Source organism: Strigops habroptila, chromosome 6, assembly GCF_004027225.2.
Source record: "Strigops habroptila isolate Jane chromosome 6, bStrHab1.2.pri, whole genome shotgun sequence".
NCBI classification, from domain to species: Eukaryota; Metazoa; Chordata; class Aves; order Psittaciformes; family Psittacidae; genus Strigops; species Strigops habroptila.
The window spans coordinates 16,292,998-16,304,616 of NC_044282.2; the positions used below are offsets into that span (position 1 = coordinate 16,292,998).

Below are 11,619 nucleotides of genomic sequence, written 5' to 3' on the forward strand. Positions count from 1 at the left end.
GAAAGTGTCCCTTTCTCCTCTTGGCTTGCTGGTATAAGACTACTGAAGGGAAGGAAATGATGAGAAGGGAAGGAGGAGGCTGGAGAACTAGAGCCTAGTCTCTCACTCAGCAGTTTGTCCTCCTGTGTGTATTCAGAGCATTCAGAATGAGAAACCTCAGCAGTTCCCTCCTTTCCATATCTGTTTTATTTTGCTCTTTCTGTAACTCTTGATCAGAGCTATTCCTTTTGCTAGCCAAAGATTAGTAAATGAGGAAAAAATGAAAATAATTTAATTGCAAGTCAAATGGATGAGGCTGAGCATAGTGCAGATGGAACAGGCTGGGCGGAGCAGGACCCAGCACTCAGCCAGGCATTTTTTTTCCCAGGCTATGAAGATGATGATGTTGCTGTTGCTTTTTCTTAGATTCATAGAACCACCTTCAGAGATAAAAATTTGGGATTCTGAGCTTAATGTGTACAAGGTAAACCTGTCGAGTCTCATCAATATCTGAATATATTGAGGAAAATAGAAGGTGCTGGAGGAAAACAGTGCTGGTATGTTGGGGGTGGCACTTCTTATGTGAGCCTTAACTTCGCTGTACTATTGCAAGACTATCCTTAAAGCTGAGTTTAAATAACCAAAACCCAGTGGGTGATTTTTGTCAGACTCTCGGCGCCTTTAGAATGAAGTAGGGCTTCAGTGCCAATGGTCTGAACAAAAGCTTAAAAGTTAAAATGCAGTATTCCAGCATAGCTAGGAGTTCAACTGGAGAAACGTGTGTTGAAGCAATCTGTATTTTGACTTGTATTCAGTTGTAATTACTGAATTAAATCTGAAAAAGGTTGTGTTTTAATGATGGATGAAATTGTTCCTACAAGCGGAAATATGTTTGAAGCAAAAAATGATGCCATATAAGTTGAGACTAAAAGAGCAAATTCCTTTATTTAGAAGAAATTAATGAGGGAGCTTAATTAAAGTTTATAAAATAATAAATAAAAGCAGCTCATTTTGCTTTTCTGTTTATTTGCCTCAAAAATTAGCTGCTGCTCTCCAAATGAAATTACAAAATAATACATCTAAACTGGATACATTGATTTTTTTTCTATGTACTTAGTTTGTCAAGTTCATTACATAAAATCATTGATGCTCAAAAATTAGGAGAGTGTGAAAATGTAGATGTAATACAACTAACAGTACATCTTACATCTTAAATTAGGGAGTTTTTTCCATGTAGCAGTGCTACTGAAGCCTGGTTTCCTATGGAATTATATCCTGTATTTCTTCAATAATTATCCCACTACAAGAAGCCCAATTTGTAGTCTTCCCCCCGCCTTTCCTTTTACAACCTCAGCTGAGATAGAAGTAGCATGCAGTCTGGTTAATCCAGACTGCTTTGCCTCAGTGTATGCTTATTTAAGTTGACCAGCTGCTTCTGCAAATGGAAGATAAAGGTACATTCTTATGGACTATTAATTGTTAATTAATTCATTAATCGTTAATGGACTATAATTGTTAATTTTTCTAACTGAGAAGCTGAGGAAGGAGCCTGCCACATGAGCAGGTATTTTTCATTTTGAAGTTCCTTGAAGTTTGCATGGAAACATTCAGTAGCGGATTAGCCTGATTTTTGTATAGCGATTCTTCCGCATACCGTTTGACACAAGCTTTGTGATTGTTTTGGCTTCAAGGCACTGCATGTGTCTAAGGGCTACACAAGACAAGCGTGTAAATGGATTGTGTCCTTGCATTAGAATTCTTCCCCTTCCAGATCTGGTGTTATGAGTAAGTCATAAGTACACATATGTGAACACACATGCTTAAAGCTAAGCTCCTCTGACCTTAGAACAGTTTGAAGACATTTTAGAGGCTATTTTCTTTCCTGTTTACATCTCAATGTATACTTACATGAGTATTACAAGGTATGCTAAACCTATTTAATGAGCTTTAGCAAATCAGCAGAGGTTGCTTCAAGATGTGTGGGTTCTATCATCTCACAAACTTGTGCCTCAAGAAAAGGGAAAGAAATGCCTTTTCACACTGCTAGTGTATCTTATCTCACCTATCCCTACCTTGGCTGTGAAGCTGATTCCCATTTGTTAGAAGACGTGTTGAATTAGCTATGCAATGCATTTATGCCCTAGGGCAAGTTCCTTTCCAGAGCACAGCGCAGGAAGGTTCTCCACTGAAGTGGAGAGTAAAATTTTTATGAACCGGGACTTGAACACTCAAATACTGTAATATGCTTTCAGCTAATTTCATCTTTAAATACAGATAATGAATCCACTTCACTTTGTGCTCAGATAAGAAACATCATTCTGTATGAATGCAAGTATCTATTAAAAATGGATGACTTTTACAGATTGGTCATAGCTTAGTATTTTTTTTTTTTTTATATGATTTAAACTAGCTTGATAAGGTTATAGTAAGGTTATACTGAGAAGGTAAATTAATCAGGGCATGGGGCTGTGTATTGGAGGAAAACATAATTTATAAAACTCTGCGTATTTATTACTGTAGATACCTGTGTTTGAGAAAAGCCCTTCTTTTAAAAGCTGATACAGTGATGATGTAAGGCAGCTATGAAAGCCAGGTGGGACACATTAAAGATCATGAAATGCTGTCATGCTTTTGGGATAATTAAATCCCAAAGATCCACCTGGCCTTCATTCCCAGGCCCTGGTATGAGGCATCAGGCTGGAGCAGCTCTGGGAACACCTGTATTTTAGGGTGGAAAACGTAACAGTGTTTCATGACAGTCTCCTGGTGCTGTTCAGGAAAAGTAATAATTAAAAATAAAAACCCCTTAATTAATAAGTGTGATTATTATTTACAGCTTCAGCTAAGCTGAGATACTGGGAAAAACCAACATGTTCTGTTTGTTATTTTTGTTTGTGTTATTTCATAGAAAATTTAACCTGTCGTTTACCCAAGTGTTTTAGGTGCCAAATCTTTCCAGCAGCTTGCCATGAAATGTCTGTTACACCATATGAAAAAGAAAATATTTTCATGGAATATCACCAAACCATTGTCAAATTCTCTAGCCTTTCTGAGAAGACTGCATTTGCATGGATATAGCACAGTATGATAATTTAACATGTCCCATTTTACTGACAAAATTTGCTTTTGTCCACTGTACCAAATGTAATCATATGGTATATAAATAGAAACCTGTACTACAAAAGACAAGAGTTCAACACATGTCATCCTGTGCCTGTTTCCAAACCAGGGGGTGGAATTGCTGTTCATAACATGCAGTTTTTGACTGCAGAAAACAAGTGCAAGCAAGCGGCTCAGCTGCCAGTTCTGCACAAAGCTCTGGGGCAGTGGCTTGGGTGTGAAATGTCCCGATATTTAAAAATGTATGTGGTTTTTATTAACTGTATGCCCTTTGGAGAGCCAGCATCTTTCTGGTGGTAAAGTGATGGGTGATGTAGTTTAAATTACCCACAGTTGTGCTGTAGGGGGGAAACAACAGAGCAGCTGAAAGTGTTTCAGAGCTTTGTCTGGTGGCTTTGGTTCTCGCCTTTACCTCAGGAAGGGGTGGTGGAAGCCCTGTGCTCTGAGATAATGGAGCATGCCGGCCCTGCCGAAACCCACCCTGTTGTGCCTGTGTTTCCTGACAGCTGCAGGGAGCGATCAAGGCCGGCAAAGGTGTGACATCTGCCATCGACCTCTGCCGCTTCCACGGAAACCGAGCGCTGGCAGCCCTGGAGCGCTTCCCTCCCTCCGAGGCCAGGGCCGCCTTGGCCAACATTGTCTACGCCGTGACCCGCTTTCCCTGACCTGCCACCCCAGGAGGAGCTCCTCTCCCTCCGCCGGCGGGAGCACCGCGGCAGGGACCTCCACAGCACCCCGCACCGCTGGTCACCTCATCGTCCCAACGGAGGGATGCGCCGGCTGCCGCCGCCACCAGCAGAATTTGGGAGGGGGGAGTTAAGAGAAGGTCAGAGCCGGCTCTCGCCTGTTGTGCCAGAAGCGCACTTGAGGCTGCACCGGCAGAAATAATTAATGAGTCCCGTTTGCGTGACCTCAGCAAATGGACAGGAAATAAGTCGGTATTGATTGGGCACCGGCGGGGACGGCGCCAGGGCGGAGGCCGGTGGTTTTCCTGCCGGAGGGAGGGATGGAGGGGCGTGAAGATCCAGGTGTCACAGGAAACCTGCTCGAACCTGCCCAGGGAGAGCGAGCTGCTGAAGCCAGGAATTAACGTACCCGCTCACCAAGGGGAAGGGCAGTTTGGGGGATTAATGGGGGAAAATCCTCTCTCTGTCTGCGCGCAGTCGTGTCTCCTCACACTGTTTTTATGTATTCAAATGTAAAATTGCCCTGTACCTAATGCTTTCCGTATTTGAGAAACTTGCTGAGAAAATGTGTCAAGCATGGTAAGTAGGAGCTTTAAAATATTTAATCAAATATTAATTTGGCTCTGTTAAGGGAACTGATTGCCTGGGTTTTATACTGTGTGTATAGATGTTGCTCTGGGTCAAAGGGGTTTTTCCAACTCTTCTGGGGGAGGGAATATCCCTCCCTCAGATCCAGCAGCTTGTTTCAACACAGTCTTACACAAAAGAATTTCCTAGGTTTGTGACACTTGCGTTTAAGCCAAATAAATGTTAATTTGTAAGGCTAGACATCGGCCTTTGGCGGAAAGGAAGAAGGAATGTTCTTCTGTGCGTACAGTCTTTCACCACACTGAATAAAAAGCAGAAAATACTGGGGAAGTTTTGAACCTCAGTGTGTTGAATTTTGAAGTCCAATTACAGGCAGCATATAAGGTGTATCAGAAGCCTGCAATTTGAGACCGTCTCTGTTTTGTTCATAGGAAATGATTTTTGTGGTTTGCATGCATGCAATCTGAGAGCTCCGTTGACAAGAAGGCTGAGTTTACATAAATGATCTAGATTGAGACTCAGCTACCTTTCTTCCTTCTGTGGTGTAATTACAGCCCAATCTGGAGACAGCTAGCACAGCAAACAGATTTCATTACATCCCTCACTCAAACACTAAGTGGAGTTATTTCTGTTAAATTCTCCCCTCCCTCCTTCTCCCCCTGCACTCCTTCCCCCTGTCACACAGCTTGTTTGTCATAGACCAGCGTGTTGCATTCCACCGAATGCAAAATATAAATAAAAACTCTGTCCTCTAAAAATACACTGAAAATACACCCTGCATATAATGTACATAATATTCTCTGTAATATATGCCTATATTAAACCATAATATTATATGTATAATAAGCAACCTTGAGGCACAGTCTGTGGTTAGGAGCAGCATCCAGAACTCGGGTCTCACTTTGTTCTGGAGAATGGCTTCAACACCAGGCCCCTTCTTGCTTGCACTTTCTTTTTCATGCCTGCCCTGGCATTTCCTGAGACTCTGGCACTTCTGTTGCTGCAGCAGGATGGCTGGAGACAAGATGAGCACCAAGAAGTGTGGATTAGCCGAGGCAGCAGCAGTCACTGCCAGCCTTAGCTAACCACTGTTCATTTTTACCTGTGATGTTCCCAGAAGTTCTGCTAACGTAAAACATGTGCTTGAAAGAAATACCCAAATTCAACCAGGGTCCTATTTCAGCTTTTTCTGGCTCTGCTTTTTACATATAGTAGGAGCCATACATCATCTCTTTGTCTTACCTCTATAATTGGTTCCTAATGATTTAGGGCTGCAAGAAGCTTGGGTCTGCTGGAGATATTCTGAGCCATCTCACTTCAGTTGTGTAAAATAAATGTCAAACATGCTGCAAAACTGTGTACACCTGGTTTATTTTTTTCATAAAAGTACAATTTTTTTATTTGTACTTTGTACTAATAAAGGGAAGTCAGCAAAAATTAATGACTTTTTTTGGTATTTTTATCACCAGAATGTTCTTATTGCTCTTAAACTATTCTTCAACCTTATCAATATTATCAGGTAATCTTATATTTAATTATTTGCCTGTAATTGTTGAGAAATTTTTGTTGTCTTGCTTTCTCCTGGTAAACTACAAGCAAATTATTATATCCCTATGTCAAACTCTGGATCAGTTAGTCATTTCTGTGTATTAACATACTCCCCACACTTTATACAATTTCTGAGCAATGGTGGAACCCTAACGCAGTTCTGGTTTTATTTTTATCTCCTTGATTCCCTTTCCCTACCTGCCTCCACAGGGAGGTTGGAGAGAGGGAGGCCTCTGGTCTTGAGGGACAGCTGAGGAAGGCATTTGCACCATTTACTTCAGTTATCCAGCTACTCAACCAGACATACCTGCTAACTGCTCCTCCGAACTCATCCCAGGTATTGTATTGCTGGACCATTCTGCAGGTGCACAAAATACAGGACAAGGTCCCAACTGCTTTTGAAACTAAACTGAATTCATCTCCTACGAAGAGCACATCTGCAGTGGCTGGAATGGCTATTCCATAGTTCTGTGATAGAAAGTCATTTCACTGCCAGCTGAGCATTTCCAGTTCCACAATTGTGATAACTCTGTATAAGAAGGTTGTTTGGGAATGAGGTGCTTGCAAGAATAGAAATGTTGGCTGGAAGGGACTGCTGAAAGTCACCTAGTCAATTCTCCCATTTGAAGTGGACTATTGCCAACACGAAGTCTGGTCTTGGGAGCCACCAGGGATGGAGCAACCTGTCCTAGTGCTGCTCCACCTTTCTTGTGAAGGTTTCCTGTAACTGGTGGCTGTTGCCTCTTATTTATCACTTGCTGCTGCCAGGCATTGTTTGGTTCTGCTGTCTCTGCCATGATTCCCTATCCTGCAGGTGTGTGCTGCAGTTAAATTGCCTGATCACCTCCTCTTACTGGCCAGAGTGGCCCCGGCTCTGTCAGCCTCTCCTGGTGGCCATGTGTGCGAAGACCTGACTAGTAGGGTAGCTCTCCAGTGACCTGCATGACTTCTGTATCATCCCTGTTGGGCTGTGAGCCCAAAATAGGCCACTTCAGGAGCAGAGTCACTGGGAAGGGTAAGGAGGAGAACAAAAATTTACCCTGATGTACCGGGTCTTGCTGTGATGGAGTTAATTTTCTTTATAGCATCCCATATGGTGCTGTGTTTTGGATTTGTGACCAAAACAGCGTTGCTCACGCACCGATGTTCTAGCTCTTGCTCAACAGTGCTTATGTAGCAGCAGGGCTTTTCTCTCCTCCTCACTCTGACACCCAGTGGCTGGGTTGGTGGTGGGCGCGGGGCTGGGAGGGGGCACGGCCGGGGCAGCTGAGCTGAACTGACCACAGAGAGATCCTGCACCATGTAACGACATGCTCAGAAATAAGAACTGGGGATGGGCTGTGGGGATCCAGCTCCAGGAGGTCTGTTCCTTGGGGACGGTCTGGGCATCAGTCAGCTGGTGGTGACTGCTTTTGCATCACTTGTTTCTTTTTTTAATTCTCTTTTTTTTCCCCTTTTACCCATTAAACTGTCTTTAACTTAAGACACGAATTTCCTCGCTGTTGCCCTTCTGATTTCTCCCCCCTCCCATTGGGGGGGGGGGGTGTCTGAGTAGCTGTGAAGTGCTTTAGCTACCATCCAGGGTGAGCCCACCACAATCCTTTTGGGCACCCAGTGTGGGGTTCAGATAACAAGGTATCTGAGCAGAGTATGCCAGAGGGAACTTCCTATACCTGTTCAGCTGCTGCTGATCACGATGCTGACTTTCTTGTTCTTGATGCAGGTTTATGTGTTCCCGTACCCACTCCGTGTTATGTGCCCTCTCTTGCTGTACATCAAATCTGAGAGCTTGTTAAAGGCAAGGTTTGGCTTTTGCAGTTTGCTGTGCCGTCTAGTATTCCGTTGTGTTTTGCCTCGGAGAACGATGATGAAAGCACTGGCCCTGAGCCTAATCTGGTATTTGGGCTCTGCATTGCTGCTGTCCCAGTACTTCGGGAACCATCTCGTGGAGACAATTAACAATTACACCTTTTCCTTCTTTTCCTCTGAGAGCCAATTTGCGCAGGAAACAAAGACAGACACCTTCCCCTTCATCTCCTGCAGGGTAGTTAGCTGCTTTTCACCTTGTTGACAACGACTCTTCAGTATTCTGAACGTCCCTAGGTAATCAGAATGCTCACATGGGTGTGTCTCAAGAATCTGTTTCCAGCTTTTCCTTAGGTTAACTGACAATTTAGGAACATCACACAGGGATGTGCCCTGAGGCAGTGTGGCAAGGTTTGTGGGAGAATACGGGCAGGTATCCAGAACAGTTTTCACCTCTGATGCTGTGGGACCCGACCCCCCAACAAGTGCAGGATCCTGATAAAGTGACACAATATTTGAGAAAAAGATGCCCTGGCAATGCTAAAGGGACGCAGCTTCTTGTGCTCATGTGCCTACCAAGCACTGTCCAGCACCCTCGGGGGGGCAGGGGCAGAGGGTCTCTGGATCTGAGGACATACAAAGGGGCACTGTGGCTAAACCCAGAGACCCAGCTCTCGACTCTATTGGTCACCCCTATAATCAAGAAGAAACAATGGAAGCAGAAGTCAACTCAGTCAGTCAGGGAGGAAGAAGCTTCTCCTAAGAGGGAGCAGGAGGAGGAATCAGAGAGGTATCTGGTTGTGCAGCAGAGCAGTTGCAAGAACAAGAGGGAAAAGAGAAATCATAAATGAGAGAGAAATCACCAGCTCCTTATCCCTGAGTGAGCTGCAAGATATGCATGAAGATCACAGCCATCAACCTAGTGAGCTAATTATCAACTGGCTGCTCCGGTGTTGGGATACTGGGGCTTACAGTCAGGCATTAGAGGGCAAGGAAGTCCAGCAGCTGGGATCCCTCATGAGGGGCATGGGGCGTCAACAAAGGGATTGGAAAAGGAGCAACAATCGGCAGCCTCTGGAGGCAGCTCCTGTTGAGTGTGAAGGAAAGGTACCCCCTTAAGGAAGATCTTGTAAACTATTGAGGCAAGTGGACAACCACTGAGAGTGGTATCCAGTATCTGAGGGAATTAGCAGCGGTACAGGTCATCTACAGCAGTCTGGACAACAACCAGGTATCTGAAGACCAGTGCATGTGGTCCATGGGACCGAAGTTTGTCATACGCCAGTACCTTGGTGCTAATGGGTTGGCCAGACATGGAGGCCCCAACTGTAGATTGACCGGCCAGTACCAGCAATTTGAAGAGAATCTCTCTTCCACCCCACCCCTACAGGCCTGTGTCTCTGCCAGGGAGAGACTGTCCCAACTGCTCCAGCTGTTGAGAGACAGTGTGTCTTCCTCCGTGCCCATCATCTCGGCTATCAAGTGAGCTGTTCACTGCTCAAGGGAAAGGGTACCACAGGCACATTTGCATGCCATGCTGTGGTTCTGTCTGCACCACCACAAGCACCGCAGGAGAAAGTGGGATGGTGAACCCACCTGGAAGCTGAGGTATGTGAACTGTCACAAAAAACAGTGGCCAAAAAAGGTCCACATAGGAAAATTACTGCTCTGGTTGCTGTTAAGCAATTCCCCAGACAGAGTAGAAGGGCTGATACTCCTTCTGACCCTAATAAGGAACTTCCAGTTTGCAGAATCAGATAATGAGTGCTCCATCCAGAGGCTGAGGGGCCATGCCTCCAGCCAGGTGGAGGAAAGGGACAAGGTTTATCAGACTGTGTGGATGTCATGGCCTAGCACACCTGAGCAGCGGGCTGTACTCCTCCTAATGTAACCCAGTGTAGGCCTTGCCTTATTTGCAGTAACAAGTGCACCATATTCAATTTAGCATCCAACTTGATAGAAGTTGCTAAAATATTGAAAAGCTCTTTCTAGTTTAATGGAAACATGAAGGAAACGTTCTCTGGAGTGGCTGGGGAATGCTGCTTGCCCCAGGCGGTGTTAAAGATGCCAGACCAGCCTCCTCAGGTGTAAATCTCCTGGTGAGATCTCTCCATTGCTTTTTCTTCTGAGAAGATAGTGTTTGTATTTTCATAGATGCAGAAGGCTAACTCAAGCAACCGTGTCATGCTGCAGGTTAATCAAGGAAGTGGCTTCTGGGTCAGACTGCTAGCTGTTGCTACTCTCATCAACTACTTCAACCTCACAGAGAAGTGAGACATCAAACCTTTTTTATTCTTTGTAGTCTTCAAAGTTCTTTTACCTGCACAGTGTCTTATCAAAAATAAAGTGAAAGCTTTTCAGTCTCTCAAAGCAGTTCAAAGGAAAGAGTATTTCCAGTTCTGGAACTTAGCTGTTCTGACAGTCTTTGCATTAAATTATCTTCTTTTTCCTTTCAGAAACCAATCCCTAAAATGCATTAATTATTTACATAATTAGCATTCACGTGTTTCTCTTTTACGGTAAGCCTGTTTTTCTAAAGCTAAGAGCAAGTAGCCATTAAGCTAAAATTCTGACAGCAAATGCCTTTAAAATAACCAACGAGATAAAGCACAGATCTGGCTCTCTGTAAGTTGTGAAGGGGAGAACAGGGCGACAAACAAGTCGGCAATCGATACACCACAGCTTCACACAATCACCTTTGTCCACATCTCGGGGCGGTTGCACTCGCGCCTGACTCTGCCTGCAGCTCCCGTTGCTGCCGAATTCATCGCCACCAGCATCAGCCAGAGGAACGCGCTGGCTCCCCCACGTGTAGGAGATGCGTTCTCTGCAGTCCTTGAGGTTGACTTAATTCCTTCCCGTTTGCAAAACGCTTTTGTCACGGTACATCTCTGGAGGAAAGGCAACCTTTTTCTCCAAAACAGAAACAGCAACAACACAACTTATTTACTGAGCTGGAAAGCCGCATTCTACAGTATTCTACTGACTTCATGTGATGATCTTGTAAGTCTATCTGCAGTAGAAAAGAGGGATTGTATCATACAAGAATGTTACTCTTGGCTAATAGTGACAGACAGGTGTCCCACTGACAGCTAAAACAGTAGTTCTCAGATTTATCTGGGATTTAAGGCATTTATTTATAAAATTCATTTTGAGGCATGTTTTGGTATGATTGTATAGGAGAATTGCAGTTTTGCAGCAACATTATAAAAAATCTTGGTTTAAAATTTTCTTCTTTACCCTACTGCACTTTGCCTTCCTCCCTTCACTCCTTCCCTCAAACATCACAGACTAAAAATACTCTGCTTTATTATTAGAACAATGGTCAACATTTCTAGTTTTAAAATTGTACACAGAAGTGAGTATAGTACTTGCACCGAAAACAGTATCTTAAAACTAGACTTTTTTTTTATGCCTTTGATGTTTACAGCAACTGACTTGCATCAACTGCAAGGTTGAAATTTCAGCAGTTATTATATGTCAAATTATAAAAATGAAATGTTATATGGAAGTAATTAGAAAAATCTAAACCAAGTGCTGATAGAGCAGATTACTTCTCCCCCCCACCTTTCCAGAAAAACATAAACACTCATTTTAGAAAGCTTTAAACTCTGCAGATGAGCAGGATGCTTTCTAGATGTGACCGGCTTATCTGACACAGTGTGATTAGGAAATGAAGCATTTCTCCCTCTTGGCTAGTTTTGATGAAAGCTCTCCAACTTGCACATTGTGTCTGAACATTTCTTCATTCATAGCATGTGCCCATCGAAAACTGTTTTCTGCTTGCAGCATGTCAGCTGTACTATTTATAAGCCAGTTGAACAATGCTAACTAGAGGCAGTAAAAGGTGTGTATTTCATATGCAAATCACTAGCAATAATTTTCTACAATT

General features: G+C 43.7%; 1 protein-coding gene across 3 annotated transcripts in view; it reads left to right on the forward strand.

Moving 5' to 3' along the window:
- Positions 1-5,814, forward strand: part of PDSS2 (decaprenyl diphosphate synthase subunit 2) — a 122,212-nt gene extending 116,398 nt beyond the window's left edge. For 2 of the 3 annotated variants that reach the window (XM_030490546.1, XM_030490547.1), the window contains one exon: positions 3,606-5,814. In XM_030490546.1, the coding sequence (XP_030346406.1) occupies positions 3,606-3,764 (159 nt within the window). In that variant the 3' untranslated portion in view covers positions 3,765-5,814. The remainder of the gene's footprint in view (positions 1-3,605) is intronic. The other variant, XM_030490548.1, reaches the window with a different exon arrangement.
- Positions 5,815-11,619: the final 5,805 nt, after the last annotated feature.